Source organism: Oncorhynchus clarkii, chromosome 13 (assembly GCF_045791955.1).
Source record: "Oncorhynchus clarkii lewisi isolate Uvic-CL-2024 chromosome 13, UVic_Ocla_1.0, whole genome shotgun sequence".
NCBI lineage: Eukaryota > Metazoa > Chordata > Actinopteri > Salmoniformes > Salmonidae > Oncorhynchus > Oncorhynchus clarkii.
In genome coordinates this window covers 65,150,569-65,170,568 of record NC_092159.1, presented here as the reverse complement: position 1 = coordinate 65,170,568, position 20,000 = coordinate 65,150,569, and the positions used below count along the sequence as shown (strand labels likewise).

The following is a 20,000-nucleotide window of genomic DNA, read 5'->3' as shown; positions in this document are numbered from 1 at the left end:
GCTAGTACAGTTCAGACCAGGCTAGTATTGTTCAGACCAGGCTAGTACTGTTCAGACCAGTCTAGTACTGTTCAGACCAGGCTAGTATTGCTCAGACCAGGCTAGTACTGTTCAGACCAGTCTAGTACTGTTCAGACCAGTCTAGTACTGTTCAGACCAGTCTAGTACTGTTCAGACCAGGCTAGTACTGTTCAGATCAGGCTAGTACTGTTCAGATCAGGCTAGTACAGTTCAGACCAGGCTAGTACAGTTCATACTAGGCTAGTACTGTTCAGACCAGGCTAGTACTGTTCAGACCAGGCTAGTACAGTTCAGACCAGGCTAGTACAGTTCAGACCAGGCTATTACTGTTCAGACCAGTCTAGTACTGTTCAGACCAGGCTAGTACTGTTCAGACCAGGCTAGTACTGTTCAGACCAGGCTAGTACTGTTCAGACCAGGCTAGTACTGTTCAGACCAGGCTAGTACTGTTCAGACCAGGCTAGTACTGTTCAGACCAGGCTAGTATTGCTCAGACCAGGCTAGTATTGCTCAGACCAGGGTAGTACTGTTCAGACCAGTCTAGTACTGTTCAGACCAGGCTAGTACTGTTCAGACCAGGCTAGTACTGTTCAGACCAGGCTAGTACTGTTCAGACCAGGCTAGTAATGTTCAGACCAGGCTAGTACTGTTCAGACCAGGCTAGTATTGCTCAGACCAGGCTAGTATTGCTCAGACCAGGCTAGTACTGTTCAGACCAGTCTAGTACTGTTCAGACCAGGCTAGTACTGTTCAGATCAGGCTAGTACAGTTCAGACCAGGCTAGTACAGTTCAGACTAGGCTAGTACTGTTCAGACCAGGCTAGTACTGTTCAGACCAGGCTAGTACAGTTCAGACCAGGCTAGTACAGTTCAGACCAGGCTATTACTGTTCAGACCAGTCTAGTACTGTTCAGACCAGGCTAGTACTGTTCAGACCAGGCTAGTACTGTTCAGACCAGGCTAGTACTGTTCAGACCAGGCTAGTACTGTTCAGACCAGGCTAGTACTGTTCAGACCAGGCTAGTACTGTTCAGACCAGGCTAGTACAGTTCAGACCAGGCTAGTACTGTTCAGACCAGGCTAGTACTGTTCAGACCAGGCTAGTACTGTTCAGACCAGGCTAGTACAGTTCAGACTAGGCTAGTACTGTTCAGACCAGGCTAGTACTGTTCAGACCAGGCTAGTACAGTTCAGACCAGGCTAGTACAGTTCAGACCAGGCTATTACTGTTCAGACCAGTCTAGTACTGTTCAGACCAGGCTAGTACTGTTCAGACCAGGCTAGTACTGTTCAGACCAGGCTAGTACTGTTCAGACCAGGCTAGTACTGTTCAGACCAGGCTAGTACTGTTCAGACCAGGCTAGTACTGTTCAGACCAGGCTAGTACTGTTCAGACCAGGCTAGTACAGTTCAGACCAGGCTAGTACTGTTCAGACCAGGCTAGTACTGTTCAGACCAGGCTAGTACTGTTCAGACCAGGCTAGTACTGTTCAGACCAGGCTATCTAATAAGAGAAAGAGAGGGAGAAAGAGCTAGAGAGAGAGAGGAGGGGTAGAGACATAGAGAGAGAAGTAGCAGAATGGAGAGGGAGAGAAAGAGGTAGAGAGAGGTAGAAAGAGAGAGAGAGAGAAAGAGAGAGAGGAAGGTAGAGAGAGGGAAGAAGCGAGAGAGAAAGAGAGAGAGGTATAGAGAGAGAGAGAGGGGGGGGGGGTAGAGAGGAAGGTAGAGAGAGGGAGGTAGCGAGAGGTAGAGAGAGAGAGAGAAAGGGGTAGAGAGGAATGTAGAGAGAGGGAGCTAGAGATATGAATTGAAATTGAATTGATATGATAAGTTGTTACCCTGGCATTGTGTTCTGGGTCTCGTAGGAAGACGGTTCCCTCCTTGGCAATGCTGTTGCTATGGTAAAACTCCACCATCTGATTCAGAGAGAAGAACATCTCCTCCCAAACAAAGTACTGTCCTGACCTGTCCTGGAGCACCTTGAAGTGCTGCACATGGTCCCCGTAACTAGAGGGAGACAGGGGCGGAGAGAGGGAGAGAGGGGCGGAGAGAGGGAGAGAGAGAGAGGAGGAAGAGAGAGAGGGGAAGAGAGAGGGAGAGAGAGAGGAGGAAGAGAGAGAGAGGAGGAAGAGAGAGAGGAGGAAGAGAGAGAGGGAGAAAGGGGGGAGGAAGAGAGAGAGAGAGAGAGGAGGAAGAGAGGGAGGGAGAAAGGGGGGAAGAAGAGAGAGAGAGAGGAGGAAGAGAGGGAGACAGGGGGGGAGAAAAAGAGAGAGAGAGAGAGGGAGGAGGAAGAGAGAGAGGGAGAAAGGGGGGAGGAAGAGAGAGAGAGGAGGAAGAGAGGGAGACAGGGGGGAGAAAGAGAGAGAGAGGGGGAGGGGGAGGAGGAAGAGGGAGAGGTGGAAGAGAGAGAGGGAGAGAGCGGCGGAGAGAGGGAGAGAGGGGCGGAGAGAGGGAGAGGTGGAAGAGAGAGATGGAGAAAGGGGGGAGGAAGAGAGAGAGGGAGACGGGGGAGGAAGAGAGAGAGAGAGAGAGAGAGAGAGAGAGAGAGAGAGAGAGGGAGAAAGGGGGAGGAAGAGAGAGAGAGGGAGAGTGAGACATTTTCCCTTGTGTACTTTAACCATTTGTACATTGTTACAACACTGTATATATACGTAATATGACATTTATAATGTCTTTATTGTTTTGAAACTTCTGTATGTGTAATGTTTACAGTTAATTTTAATTGTTTATTTCACTTTTGTATATTATCTACCTCACTTGCTTTGGCAATGTTAACACATGTTTCCCAGTGAGGGGAGAGAGAGAGAGAGAGAGAGAGAGAGAGAGTGAGAGAGAGAGAGAGAGAGAGAGAGAGAGGAACAACAACACAAATATTTATCTGTCCAAAATGGAGATGTATGGGTAAACCACTTCTCCAATCTTTTTGGCTCTATAACAAAGAATAAAGAGCAAAAACATATACACGATCAAATACAGATCTTAGAATCAACTATTAAAGACGACCAGAACCCACTGGATTCTCCAATTACCTTGAATGAGTTACAGGACAAAATAAAAACCCTCCAACCCAAAAAGGCCTGTGGTGTTGATGGTATCCTCAATGAAATTATCAAATATACAGACAACAAATTCCAATTGGCTATACTAAAACTCTTTAACATCATCCTTAGCTCTGGCATCTTCCCCAATATTTGGAACCAAGGACTTATCAGCCCAATCCACAAAAGCGGAGACAAATTTGACCCAAATAACTACCGTGGAATATGCGTCAACAGTAACCTTGGGAAAATCCTCTGCATTATCATTAACAGCAGACTCGTACATTTCCTCAATGAAAACAATGTACTGAGCAAATGTCAAATTGGCTTTTTACCAAATTACCGTACAACAGACCATGTATTCACCCTGCACACCCTAATTGACAACCAAACAAACCAAAACAAAGGCAAAGTCTTCTCATGCTTTGTTGATTTCAAAAAAGCCTTCGACTCAATCTGGCATGAGGGTCTGCTATACAAACTGATGGAAAGTGGTGTTGGGGGTAAAACATACGACATTATAAAATCCATGTACACCAACAACAAGTGTGCGGTTAAAATTGGCAAAAAACACACATTTCTTCACACAGGGTCGTGGGGTGAGACAGGGATGCAGCTTAAGCCCCACCCTCTTCAACATGTATATCAACGAATTAGCGAGGGCACTAGAACAGTCTGCAGCACCCGGCCTCACCCTACTAGAATCTGAAGTCAACTGTCTACTGCTTGCTAATGATCTGGTGCTTCTGTCCCCAACCAAGGAGGGCCTACAGCAGCACCTAGATCTTATGCACAGATTCTGTCAGACCTGGGCCCAACAAGACCAAAGAGATGTGCATAGACTTCAGGAAGTGTACAACACCTACCTCTGCAACATCTACCAGAGGTCAGAACATGGAGATTGTAGAGGAATACAAATACCTGGGTGCCCTCTTGGACAATAAGCTTCAGTGGTGTAAATGTACCTGATTTACAAACAGAGCCAACAGAGACTGTACTTTCTCAAAAATCTGGTATCTTTTAATGTAGACTGTACTATACCGACTCTGTTTTACACATCTTTCAGTGAGAGTATTTAAACTTTTTATATTGTTTGTTGGTTTGTCACTGTCAGCCAGAGAAATATGCTGAGAAGGATTATAACCACAGCAAGCAAGGTACTTGGAGTCAAACAGACAGGTCTGGATGAGATATTTAAGGTCAGGGCCCTCCCCAAGCTACTAGGAGTCAAACAGACAGGCCTGGAGGAGATCTTTAAGGTCAGGGCCCTCCAAAAGGTACTAGGAGTCAAACAGACAGGCCTGGATGAGATCTTTAAGTTCAGGGCCCTCCCCAAGGTGCTAGGAGTCAAAAAGACAGGCTTGGATGAGATCTTTAAGGTCAGGGCCCTCCCCAATGTACTTGGAGTCAAACAGACAGGCTTGGATGAGATCTTTAAGGTCAGGGCCATCCCCAAGGTACTTGGAGTCAAACAGACAGGATGAGATCTTTAAGTTCAGGGCCCTCCCCAAGGTACTTGGAGTCAAACAGACAGGCCTGGATGAGATCTTTAAGGTCAGGACCCTCCACAAGGTACTTGGAGTCAAACAGACAGGCCTGGATGAGATCTTTAAGGTCAGGGCCCTCCCCAAGGTACTTGGAGTCAAACAGACAGGCCTGGATGAGATCTTTAAGGTCAGGGCCCTCCCCAAGCTACTAGGAGTCAAACAGACAGGCCTGGAGGAGATATTTAAGGTCAGGGCCCTCCAAAAGGTACTAGGAGTCAAACAGACAGGCCTGGATGAGATCTTTAAGTTCAGGGCCCTCCCCAAGGTACTTGGAGTCAAACAGACAGGCTTGGATGAGATCTTTAAGGTCAGGGCCCTCCCCAATGTACTTGGAGTCAAACAGACAGGCTTGGATGAGATCTTTAAGGTCAGGGCCATCCCCAAGGTACTTGGAGTCAAACAGACAGGCTTGGATGAGATCTTTACGGTCAGGGCCCTCAGCAAGGCACTGGGAGTCAAACAGACAGGCCTGGATGAGATCTTTAAGGTCAGGACCCTCCACAAGGTACTTGGAGTCAAACAGACAGGCCCGGATGAGATATTTAAGCCAGGGCCCGCAGCAAGGCACTGGGAGTCAAACAGAGAGGCCTGGATGAGATCTTTAAGGTCAGGGCCCTCCCCAAGGTACTTGGAGTCAAACAGACAGGCCTGGATGAGATCTTTAAGGTCAGGGCCCTCCCCAAGGTACCCCCTGTCCCTGGATGTTGACCTTCTCTCCTCTCGTAGTTTAAGGTCAGGACCCTCCCCAAGCCACTGGACCTGGACGTTGACCTACTCTACTCTGGTAGTTTAAGGTCAGGACCCTCCCCAAGGTACCCCAAGGTACCCAAGGTACCCCCTGTCCCTGGATGTTGACCTTCTCTCCTCTCGTAGTTTAAGGTCAGGACCCTCCCCAAGCCACCCCCTGTCCCTGGGCGTTGACCTACTCTCCTCTGGTAGTTTAAGGTCAGGACCCTCCCCAAGGTACCCCCTGTCCCTGGACTTTGACCTACTCCCCTCTGGGCGCAGGTATAGGGCAACCCTCAGCAGGAAAAACAGAACTTGACAATCATTTGAGCCAGGTGTGATATCCCTCCTAAAGAGCTTGAGCTAACGTTCCTATAGACCCAGTAAGACCAGCAGGCTAATGTTCCTATAGACTCAGTAAGACCAGCAGGCTAATGTTCCTATAGACTCAGTAAGACCAGCAGGCTAATGTTCCTATAGACTCAGTAAGACCAGCAGGCTAATGTTCCTACAGACCCAGTAAGACCAGCAGGCTAATGTTCCTATAGACCCAGTAAGGCCAGCAGGCTAATGTTCCTATAGACCCAGTAAGACCAGCAGGCTAATGTTCCTATCCACCCACTAAGGCCAGCAGGCTAATGTTCCTATAGACTCAGTAAGACCAGCAGGCTAATGTTCCTACAGACCCAGTAAGACCAGCAGGCTAATGTTCCTATAGACCCAGTAAGGCCAGCAGGCTAATGTTCCTATAGACCCAGTAAGACCAGCAGGCTAATGTTCCTATCCACCCACTAAGGCCAGCAGGCTAATGTTCCTATAGACTCAGTAAGACCAGCAGGCTAATGTTCCTATAGACCCAGTAAGACCAGCAGGCTAATGTTCCTATAGACCCAGTAAGACCAGCAGGCTAATGTTCCTATAGACCCAGTAAGACCATCAGGCTAATGTTCCTATAGACCAGCAGGCTAATGTTCCTATAGACCCAGTAAGACCAGCAGGCTAATGTTCCTATAGACCCAGTAAGACCAGCAGGCACTGCAACAACATTTCATCATGGGGACAATATAGTCAGTGTGTTTGTCGAAAGGCTGACGTAACTTTCAAGAGAAGACAGGCTATGTGCTCACTGCCCACAAAATGAGGTGGAAACTGAGCTACACTTCCTAACCTCTTGCCCAAATGTATGGCCATATTAGAGACACATATTTCCCTCAGATTACACAGATCCACAAAGAATTAGAAAACAAATCCAATTTTGATAAACTCCCATATCTACTGGGTGAAATACCACAGTGTGACATCACAGCAGCAAGATTTGTGACCTGTTGCCACGAGAAAAGGGCAACCAGTGAAGAACACACACCATTGTAAATACAACCCATATTTATGCTTATTTATTTTATCTTGTGTACTTTAACCATTTGTACATTGTTAAAACACTGTATATATATATATATATATAATATGAAATTTGTAATGTCTTTACTGTTTTGAAACCTCTGTATGTGTAATGTCTACTGTTAATTTTTATTGTTTATTTCACTTTATATATTATCTACCTCACTCGCTTTGGCATTGTTAACACACGTTTCACATGTCAATAAAGCCCTTGAATTGAATTGAATTGAATAGAGACTTCCTTTCAACTGGCATTGAGAGGCAGAGAGAAGACAAAAAGGAGAGAGAGAAGGGGGGGGGGGGAGGGGGAGAGAGAAGGGGGGGGAGAGGGGGAGAGAGAAGGGGGGGAGGGGGAGAGAGGGGGGAGAGAGAAGGATGGAAAGAGATGACAGTTGAAAGGAAGTCCCGTCTACAGCAGACAGATAGTTGTATTTATAACTTCACAGCAAACAGCAATTTATACTGCTCTCTCTGTCTGTCTGTCTCTCTCTCTCTGTCTCTTGCTCTGTCTCTCTTTCTCTCTCTCTCTCTCTCTCTCTCTCTCTCTCTGTCTCTCTTTCTCTCTCTGTCTCTCTCTCTTCCTCTCTCTCCTCTCCCTCTCTCTGTCTCTCTCTCTCTCTCTGTCTCTCTCTCTGTCTCTCTGTCTCTCTCTCTGTCTCTCTGTCTCTCTATCTCTGTCTCTCTCTCTCGCTGTCTCTCTCTCTGTCTCTCTGTCTCTCTGTCTCTCTGTCTCTCTCTCTCTCTCTCTCTCTGTCTGTCTGTCTCTCTCTGTCTCTCGCTATGTCTCTCTCTCTCTGTCTCTCTCTCTCTCTGTCTCTCTCTCTCTCTCTCTCTCTGTCTGTCTGTCTCTCTCTGTCTCTCGCTCTGTCTCTCTCTCTCTGTCTCTCTCTCTCTCTCTCTTTGTCTCTCTCTCTCTTCTCTCTCTGTCTCTCTTTCTCTCTCTCTCCTCCACCTCTCTCTCTCCCTCTCTCTCTCTCTCTCTCTCTCTCTCTCTCTCTCTCTCTCCTCCTTCTGTCCTTTTCTGTCCTTCCCTCCACTTCCTCTATCCCTCTGTTCTCACTTCCTCTGTTTCTCTCTCTCTAATCTCCTCTGTTCCTCAACACTTCAGATGTCTGAGAGGCCTTGGCTGATACAAACCAGACCACTTTCTGTGTGTGTCTTTATATATATATATATATATATATATATGTATGTGTGTATATATATGTACGTGTATATGTGTGTTTGTCATCCAGACTTGCCTGTCAGGTGTGAGACAGATGTTCAATCTCTCTAGCATTAATAAAGCTACAGACGTCTCACAGAGAGGGGGGGGGGGGGGGGGGGGGGAGACAGAGAGAGATAGGAGAGAGAGAAAGAAAGAGAGAGAGACACAGAGAGAGAGAGAGGAGAGACGGGTGGAGAGAGAGAGCGAGACACAGAGAGAGAGAGAGAGAGAGAGAGAGAGAGAGAGAGAGAGAAAGAAAGAGAGAGAGACACAGAGAGAGAGAGAGGAGAGAGGGGGGAGAGGGGAGAGAGGGAGAGAGAGAGGAGAGAGACAGAGAGAGAGAGGAGAGAGAGAGAGAGAGAGAGAGAGAGAGAGAGAGAGAGAGAGGGAGAAGGAGAAATAGATGGAATGAGGAAGAGATTAGAGGTGTCCTGGAGGAGCGTGACTTGTCTGATAATGGAAGGATGGAAAGTCGGAATGAAGTCACTCTCCCATTTCCCTGAGTCAAGATCAAGATAAAGTTAAACCCCCTCAGGCCTCCCCTCCCTCTGACGACAGACCTCCCCTCCCTCTGACTACAGACCTCCTCTTCCTCTGACTACAGAACCCCCTCAGGCCTCCTCTCCCTCTGACTACAGACCTCCCCTCCCTCTGACTACAGACTTCACCTCCCTCTGATGACAGAACCCCCTCAGACCTCCCCTCCCTCTGACTAGAGAACCCCCTCAGACATCCCTTGCCTCTGACTACAGAACCCCCTCAGACCTCCCCTCCCTCTGACTACAGAACTCCCTCAGACCTCCCCTCCCTCTGACTACAGAAACTCCTCAGACCTCCCTTCCCACTGACTACAGAACCCCCTCCGGCCTCCCCTCCCTCTGACTACAGAACCCCCTCAGACCTCCCCTCCCTCTGATGACAGAACCCCCTCAGACCTCCCCTCCCTCTGACTACAGAACCCCCTCAGGCTTCCCCTCCCTCTGACTACAGAACCACCTCAGACCTCCCCTCCCTCTGACTACAGACCTCCCAACCCTCTGACGATAGAACCCCCTCAGACCTCCCCTCCCTCTAACTATAGAACCCCCTCAGGCCTCCCCTCCCTCTGACTACAGACTTCCCCTCCCTCTGACTACAGAACCCCCTCAGGCCTCCCCTCCCTCTGACTACAGACCTCCCAACCCTCTGACGATAGAACCCCCTCAGGCCTCCCCTCCCTCTGACTACAGACCTCCCAACCCTCTGACGATAGAACCCCCTCAGACCTCCCCTCCCTCTAACTATAGAACCCCCTCAGGCCTCCCCTTCCTCTGACTACAGAACCCCCTCAGACCTCCCCTCCCTCTGATGACAGAACCCCCTCAGACCTCCCCTCCCTCTGACTACAGAACCCCCTCAGACCTCCCCTCCCTCTGACGACAGAACCCCCTCAGACCTCCTCTCCCTCTGACTACAGGCCTACCCTCCCTCTGACTACAGAACCCCCTCAGACCTCCCCTCCCTCTGACGACAGACCTCCCCTCCCTCTGAATACAGGCCTCTCCTCCCTCTGATGACAGAACCTCCTCAGACCTCCCCTCCCTCTGACTACAGAACCCCCTCAGGCCTCCTCTCCCTCTGACTACAGACCTCTCCTCCCTCTGACTACAGACTTCCCCTCCCTCTGATGACAGAACCCCCTCAGGCCTCCCCTCCCTCTGACTACAGAACTCCCTCAGACCTCCCCTCCCTCTGACTACAGAACCCCCTCAGACCACACCTCCCTCTGACTACAGACCCCCCTCAGACCTCCCCTGCCTCTCACTACAGAACCCCCTCAGACCTCCCCTCCCTCTGACTAGAGAACCCCCTCAGACCTCCCCTTCCTCTGACTACAGGCCTCCCCTCCCTCTGACTACAGACCTCCCCTCTCTCTGACTACAGACCTCCCCTCCCTCTGACTACAGAACCCCCTCAGACCTCCCCTCTCTCTGACTATAGAACCCCCTCAGACCTCCCCTCCCTCTGATGACAGAACCCCATCAGACCTCCCCTCCCTCTGACTACAGAACCCCCTCAGACCTCCCCTCCCTCTGACGACAGACCTTCTCTCCCTCTGACTACAGACCTCCACTCCCTCTGACTACAGAACCCCCTCAGGCCTCCCCTCCCTCTGACTACAGAACCCCCTCAGACCTCCCCTCCCTCTGACTAGAGAACCCCCTCAGACCTCCCCTCCCTCTGACTACAGACCTCCCCTCCCTCTGACTACAGACCTCCCCTCCCTCTGACTACAGAACCCCCTCAGGCCTCCCCTCCCTCTGACTACAGAACCCCCTCAGACCTCCCCTCCCTCTGGCTACATAACCCCCTCAGACCTCACCTCCCTCTGACGACAGAACCCCCTCAGACCTCCCCTCCCTCTGACTATAGAACCCCCTCAGACATCCCCTCCCTCTGACTAGAGAACCCCCTCAGACCTCCCCTCCCTCTGACTACAGAACCCCCTCAGACCTCCCCTCCCTCTGACTACAGAACCACCTCAGACCTCTCCTCCCTCTGACTACAGACCTCCCCCCTCTGACTACAGAACCCTGTCAGACCTCCACTCCCTAAGACTAGAAAAACCCCTCAGACCTACCCTCCCTCTGACTACAGACCCCCCCTCCCTCTGACTACAGACCTCCCCTCCCTCTGACTACAGAACCCCCTCAGACCTCCCCTCCCTCTGACTACAGACCTCCCCTCCCTCTGACTACAGATCCCCCTCAGACCTCCCCTCTCTGACTACAGACCTCCCCTCCCTCTGACTACAGAACCCCCTCAGACCTCCCCTCCCTCTGACTACAGACTGTAGTGTGTGTGTGTGTGTGTGTGTGTGTGTGTGTGTGTGTGTGTGTGTGTGTGTGTGTGTGTGTGTGTGTGTGTGTGTGTGTGTGTGTGTGTGTGTGTGTGTGTGTGTGTGTGTTTGTGTGTGTGTGTATTTGTGTGTGTGTGTGTGTGTGTGTGTGTGTGTGTGTGTGTGTGTGTGTGTGTCTCACCTGACGGACATGGAGAATTCTCCTGGAGCGCTCTCGCTCTCTCTCACGATGAACGCTCCTCGGTCTCTCTGCCTCAATCTGCCCTCTGCAACCCCCCTGGATACACGGCCTGCGAACCACCTGGTGTAACAGCATGTACCAGTTATCATGGTGTAACTGCATGTACCAGCTATCATGTTGTAACAGCATGTACCAGTTATCATGGTGTAACAGCATGTACCAGTTATCATGGTGTAACAGCATGTACCAGTTATCATGGTGTAACAGCATTTACCAGCTATCATGGTGTAACAGCATGTACCAGGTATCATGGTGTAACAGCATGTACCAGTTATCATGGTGTAACAGCATTTACCAGCTATCATGGTGTTATCATTGTGTAACTGCATGTACCAGCTATCATGTTGTAACAGCATGTACCAGTTATCATGGTGTAACAGCATGTACCAGTTATATATGGTGTAACTGCATGTACCAGTTATCATGGTGTAACAGCATGCACCAGTTATCATGGTGTAACTGCATGTACCAGTTATCTTGGTGTAACTGCATGTACCAGTTATCATGGTGTAACAGCATGTACCAGTTATTTTGGTGTAACTGCATGTACCAGTTATCATGGTGTAACTGCATGTACCAGTTATCATGGTGTAACTGCATGTACCAGTTATCATGGTGTAACTGCATGTACCAGTTATCATGGTGTAACTGCATGTACCAGTTATCATGGTGTAACTGCATGTACCAGTTATCATGGTGTAACTGCATGTACCAGTTATCATGGTGTAACAGCATGCACCAGTTATCATGGTGTAACTGCATGTACCAGTTATCTTGGTGTAACTGCATGTACCAGTTATCATGGTGTAACAGCATGTACCAGTTATTTTGGTGTAACTGCATGTACCAGTTATCATGGTGTAACTGCATGTACCAGTTATCATGGTGTAACTGCATGTACCAGTTATCATGGTGTAACTGCATGTACCAGTTATCATGGTGTAACTGCATGTACCAGTTATCATGGTGTAACTGCATGTACCAGTTATCATGGTGTAACTGCATGCACCAGTTATCATGGTGTAACTGCATGTACCAGTTATCATGGTGTAACTGCATGTACCAGTTATCATGGTGTAACTGCATGTACCAGTTATCATGGTGTAACTGCATGTACCAGTTATCATGGTGTAACTGCATGTACCAGTTATCATGGTGTAACAGCATGTACCATGTCTCATGGTGTAACTGCATGTACCAGTTATCATGGTGTAACTGCATGTACCAGTTATCATGGTGTAACTGCATGTACCAGTTATCATGGTGTAACTGCATGTACCAGTTATCATGGTGTAACAGCATGTACCAGTTATCATGGTGTAACTGCATGTACCAGTTATCATGGTGTAACTGCATGTACCAGTTATCATGGTGTAACTGCATGTACCAGTTATCGTGGTTTAACAGCATGTACCAGTTATCATGGTGTAACAGCATGTACCAGTTATCATGTTGTAACTGCATGTACCAGTTATCATGTTGTAACTGCATGTACCAGTTATCATGGGGTAACAGCATGTACCAGTTATATATTTTATCATGGGGTAACAGCATGTACTAGATCTATATTTTATCATGGGGTAACAGCATGTACCAGTTCTATATGGTGTAACTGCATGTACCAGTTATCATGGTGTAACAGCATGTACCAGTTATCATGTTGTAACTGCATGTACCAGTTATCATGGGGTAACAGCATGTACCAGTTATATATTTTATCATGGGGTAACAGCATGTACCAGTAACAAACACAAAGAGATAAACAGCCATGTTGTGTGATGTGTATCATGGTTATGTAAAGGGATGTAGATAGAGGAGTGTGTCTTCCCCAGGGGGAGGCAGACCGTATGGTCCAATACAGTACAGCTGTCCACAGCAGCTCAGCTCAGCTCTGTTAAGACGCTCCGGGCACCACAACACTCTCTCTCTCTGTCTCTCTGTCTCTGTCTCTCTCTCTCTGTCTCTCTGTCTCTTTCTCTCTCTCTCTGTCTCTCTGTCTCTTTCTCTCTCTCTCTCTCTCTCTGTCTCTCTCTCTCCCTCTGACTCTCTCTCTCTCTCTGTCAATTCAATTCAATTCAATTCAATTCAATTCAAGGGCTTTATTGGCATGGGAAACATGTGTTAACATTGCCAAAGCAAGTGAGGTAGACAACATACAAAGTGTCTCTCTCTCTCTCTGAGTGATGTTAGTGGTGGCTGTTTAACAGTCTGATGGCCTTGAGATAGAAGCTGTTTTTCAGTCTCTCGGTCCCTGCTTTGATGCACCTGCACTGACCTCGCCTTCTGGATGATAGCGGGGTGAACAGGCAGTGGCTCGGGTTGTGGATGTCCTTGACGATCTTTATGGCCTTCCTGTGACATCGGGTGGTATAGGTGTCATGGAGGGCAGGTAGTTTGCCCCCGGTGTGTTACTACTGGAGAGCCTTGCGGTTGAGGGCGGTGCAGTTGCCGTACCAGCCCAACAAGATGCTCTCGATTGTGCATCTGTAAAAGTTTGTCAGGGTTGGTGCGCCTTCTTCACTACTCTGTCTGTGTTGATGGACCATTTCAGTGTGTCTGTGATGTGTACGCCGAGGAACTTAAAACTTACTACCCTCTCCACTACTGTCCCGTCGATGTGGACAGGGGGCTGCTCCCTCTGCTGTTTCCTGAAGTCCGCGATTATCTCCTTTAGTTGACGTTGAGTGAGAGGTTGTTATCCTGACATCACTCTCCGAGGGCCCTCACCTCCTCCCTGTAGGCCGTCTCCTCGTTGTTCGTGATCATGTCCACTGCAAACTTGATGATTGAGTTGGAGGCGTGCGTGGTCACACAGTCGTGGGTGAACAGGGAGTACAGGAGGGGGCTGAGCACACTCCCTTGTGGGGCCCCAGTGTTGAGGATCAGCGAAGTGGAGATGTTGTTTCCTACCTTCACCACCTGGAGGCCACCAATCAGGAAGTCCAGGACCCAATTGGACAGGGTGGGGTTCAGACTCATTGCCTCCAGCTTAATGATGAGTTTGGAGGGTACTATGGTGTTGAATGCTGAGCTTTAGTCATTGAACAACATTCTGACATAGGTATTCCTCTTGTCCAGATGGGTTAGGGCAGTGTGCCGTGTGATGGCGATTGCGTCGTCTGTGGACCTATTTGGGCGATAAGCAAATTGGAGTGGGTCTAGGGTGTCAGGCAAGGTGGAGGTGATATGGTCCTTGTCTAGTCTCTCAAAGCACTTCATGATGACAGTAGTGTGTGCTACAGGCGATAGTGATTTGTTCAGTTAACTTTGCCTTCCTGGGTACAGGAACAAAGGTGGCCATCGTGAAGCATGTAGGGACAGCAGACTGGGCTAGGGAGCGATTGAATATTTTCATGAACACACCAGCCAGGAAGGTCTGCACATGCTCTGAAGACGTGGCTAGGGATGCTGTCTGGACCAGCAGCCGTGCGAGGGTTGACAGTTCACTACTACTGAGATCTGGAACTACAACACCAACTACAACATCAACTACAGTTCACTGCTACTGAGATCTAGAACTACAACATCAACTACAACCTCAACTACAACATCAACTACAACATCAACTACAGTTCACTACTACTGAGATCTAGAACTACAACATCAACTACAACGTCAACTACAACATCAACTACAACATCAACTACAGTTCACTGCTACTGAGATCTAGAACTACAACATCAACTACAACCTCAACTACAACATCAACTACAACATCAACTACAGTTCACTACTACTGAGATCTAGAACTACAACATCAACTACAACATCAACTACAGTTCACTGCTACTGAGATCTAGAACTACAACATCAACTACAACATCAACTACAACATCAACTACAACATCAACTACAACACCAACTACAACACCAACTACAGTTCACTACTACTGAGATCTAGAACTACAACACCAACTACAACATCAACTACAACATCAACTACAACCTCAACTACAGTTCACTACTACTGAGATCTAGAACTACAACACCAACTACAACATCAACTACAACATCAACTACAGTTCACTACTACTGAGATCTAGAACTACAACACCAACTACAACATCAACTACAACCTCAACTACAACATCAACTACAGTTCACTGCTACTGAGATCTAGAACTACAACATCAACTACAACATGAACTACAACATCGACTACAACACCAACTACAACATCAACTACAACATCAACTACAACATCAACTACAACATCAACTACAACATCAACTACAACATCAACTACAACATCAACTACAACATCGACTACAACACCAACTACAACATCAACTACAACATCAACTACAACATCAACTACAACATCAACTACAACATCAACTACAACATCAACTACAACATCGACTACAACACCAACTACAACACCAACTACAACATCAACTACAACATCAACTACAGTTCACTACTACTGAGATCTAGAACTACAACATCAACTACAACATCAACTACAACATCAACTACAACATCAACTACAGTTCACTACTACTGAGATCTGGAACTACAACACCAACTACAACACCAACTACAGTTCACTACTACTGAGATCTAGAACTACAACATCAACTACAACATCAACTACAGTTCACTACTACTGAGATCTAGAACTACAACATCAACTACAACATCAACTACAGTTCACTACTACTGAGATCTATAACAACAACATCAACTACAACATCAACTACAACATCAACTACAGTTCACTACTACTGAGATCTAGAACTACAACACCAACTACAACATCAACTACAACATCAACTACAACATCAACTACAACATCAACTACAACATCAACTACAGTTCACTACTACTGAGATCTGGAACTACAACATCAACTACAACATCAACTACAGTTCACTACTACTGAGATCTGGAACTACAACACCAACTACAACATCAACTACAACACCAACTACAACCTCAACTACAACATCAACTACAACACCGACTACAACACCAACTACAACACCAACTACAACATCAACTACAACACCAACTACAACCTCAACTACAACATCAACTACAACACCGACTACAACACCAACTACAACACCAACTACAACACCAACTACAACACCAACTACAACACCAACTACAACATCGACTACAACACCAACTACAACATCGACTACAACACCAACTACAACATCAACTACAACACCAACTACAACATCGACTACAACACCAACTACAACACCAACTACAACACCAACTACAACACCAACTACAACACCAACTACAACACCAACTACAACACCAACTACAACACCAACTACAACATCAACTACAACATCGACTACAACACCAACTACAACATCAACTACAACACCAACTACAACACCAACTACAACATCGACTACGACATCGACTACAACACCAACTACAACACCAACTACAACATCAACTACAACACCAACTACAACCTCAACTACAACATCAACTACAACACCGACTACAACACCAACTACAACACCAACTACAACATCAACTACAACACCAACTACAACCTCAACTACAACATCAACTACAACACCGACTACAACACCAACTACAACACCAACTACAACACCAACTACAACACCAACTACAACACCAACTACAACATCGACTACAACACCAACTACAACATCGACTACAACACCAACTACAACATCAACTACAACACCAACTACAACATCGACTACAACACCAACTACAACACCAACTACAACACCAACTACAACACCAACTACAACACCAACTACAACACCAACTACAACACCAACTACAACACCAACTACAACATCAACTACAACATCGACTACAACACCAACTACAACATCAACTACAACACCAACTACAACACCAACTACAACATCAACTACAACACCAACTACAACATCGACTACAACACCAACTACAACATCAACTACAACACCAACTACAACATCGACTACAACACCAACTACAACATCGACTACAACACCAACTACAACATCGACTACAACACCAACTACAACATCGACTACAACACCAACTACAACACCAACTACAACATCGACTACGACATCGACTACAACACCAACTACAACATCAACTACAACATCAACTACAACATCGACTACAACACCAACTACAACATCAACTACAACATCGACTACAACATCAACTACAACACCAACTACAACACCAACTACAACACCAACTACAACATCGACTACAACACCAACTACAACACCAACTACAACATCGACTACGTCATCGACTACAACACCAACTACAACACCAACTACAACATCAACTACAACATCGACTACAACACCAACTACAACATCAACTACAACACCAACTACAACACCGACTACAACATCGACTACGACATCGACTACAACACCAACTACAACATCAACTACAACATCAACTACAACACCAACTACAACATCGACTACAACACCAACTACAACATCAACTACAACACCAACTACAACATCGACTACAACACCAACTACAACATCAACTACAACACCAACTACAACATCGACTACAACACCAACTACAACATCAACTACAACACCAACTACAACATCGACTACAACACCAACTACAACATCGACTACAACACCAACTACAACATCGACTACAACACCAACTACAACACCAACTACAACACCAACTACAACACCAACTACAACACCAACTACAACACCAACTACAACATCAACTACAACATCGACTACAACATCAACTACAACACCAACTACAACATCAACTACAACACCAACTACAACATCGACTACAACACCAACTACAACACCAACTACAACATCGACTACAACACCAACTACAACATCAACTACAACACCAACTACAACATCGACTACGACATCGACTACAACACCAACTACAACACCAACTACAACATCGACTACAACACCAACTACAACACCAACTACAACATCGACTACAACACCAACTACAACACCAACTACAACATCAACTACAACACCAACTACAACATCAACTACAACACCAACTACAACATCGACTACAACACCAACTACAACACCAACTACAACATCGACTACAACACCAACTACAACACCAACTACAACATCGACTACAACACCAACTACAACACCAACTACAACACCAACTACAACACCAACTACAACATCGACTACAACACCAACTACAACACCAACTACAACATTGACTACAACACCAACTACAACACCAACTACAACACCAACTACAACACCAACTACAACATCGACTACAACACCAACTACAACACCAACTACAACACCAACTACAACACCAACTACAACACCAACTACAACATCGACTACAACACCAACTACAACATCGACTACAACACCAACTACAACACCAACTACAACATCAACTACAACACCAACTACAACATCAACTACAACACCAACTACAACATCGACTACAACACCAACTACAACACCAACTACAACACCAACTACAACACCAACTACAACACCAACTACAACACCAACTACAACATCAACTACAACACCAACTACAACATCGACTACAACACCAACTACAACACCGACTACAACACCAACTACAACATCAACTACAGTTCACTACTACTGAGATCTAGAACTACAACATCAACTACAACATCAACTACAACACCAACTACAACACCAACTACAACATCAACTACAGTTCACTACTACTGAGCTCTAGAACTACAACATCAACTACAACATCAACTACAGTTCACTGCTACTGAGATCTAGAACTACAACATCAACTACAACATCAACTACAGTTCACTACTACTGAGATCTAGAACTACAACATCAACTACAACTACAACTACAACATCAACTACAACATCAACTACAGTTCACTACTACTGAGATCTAGAACTACAACATCAACTACAACAACAACTACAGTTCACTGCTACTGAGATCTAGAACTACAACACCAACTACAACATCAACTACAGTTCACTGCTACTGAGATCTAGAACTACAACATCAACTACAACACCAACTACAACATCAACTACAACATCAACTACAGTTCACTGCTACTGAGATCTAGAACTACAACATCAACTACAACACCAACTACAACATCAACTACAACATCAACTACAGTTCACTGCCACTGAGATCTAGAACTACAACACCAACTACAACATCAACTACAACATCAACTACAACATCAACTACAGTTCACTGCTACTGAGATCTAGAACTACAACATCACCTAAAACATCAACTACAGTTCACTGCTACTGAGATCTAGAACTACAACATCAACTACAACATCAACTACAGTTCACTGCTACTGAGATCTAGAACTACAACATCAACTACAGTTCACTACTACTGAGATCTAGAACTACAACATCAACTACAACATCAACTACAGTTCACTGCTACTGAGATCTAGAACTACAACATCAACTACAACACCAACTACAACATCAACTACAACATCACCTACAGTTCACTGCTACTGAGATCTAGAACTACAACATCAACTACAACAACAACTACAACATCAACTACAGTTCACTACTACTGAGATCTAGAACTACAACATCAACTACAACAACAACTACAACATCAACTACAACACCAACTACAACATCAACTACAGTTCACTACTACTGAGATCTAGAACTACAACATCAACTACAACAACAACTACAACATCAACTACAGTTCACTACTACTGAGATCTAGAACTACAACATCAACTACAACACCAACTACAACATCAACTACAGTTCACTACTACTGAGATCTAGAACTACAACATCAACTACAACAACAACTACAACATCAACTACAGTTCACTACTACTGAGATCTAGAACTACAACATCATCTACAACATCAATATCTTAATGTGTTGTAGTACTCAGTATTAGTTTGTTGTAGTACTCAGTGTTAGTGTGTTGTAGTTCTTAATGTGTTGTAGTACTATGT

At 46.2% G+C, this 20,000-nt stretch overlaps 1 protein-coding gene across 1 annotated transcript in view; it reads right to left on the bottom strand.

Moving 5' to 3' along the window:
• LOC139424109 (GRB2-related adapter protein-like) overlaps window positions 1-20,000 on the bottom strand; it is a 21,840-nt gene that overhangs the window by 319 nt on the left and 1,521 nt on the right. The window contains exons 3-4 of the mRNA XM_071175806.1: window positions 10,958-11,077; window positions 1,860-2,028 (exon numbers count right to left, since the gene is read on the bottom strand). Of these exons, the coding sequence (XP_071031907.1) occupies window positions 1,860-2,028; window positions 10,958-11,077 (289 nt within the window). The remainder of the gene's footprint in view (window positions 1-1,859; window positions 2,029-10,957; window positions 11,078-20,000) is intronic.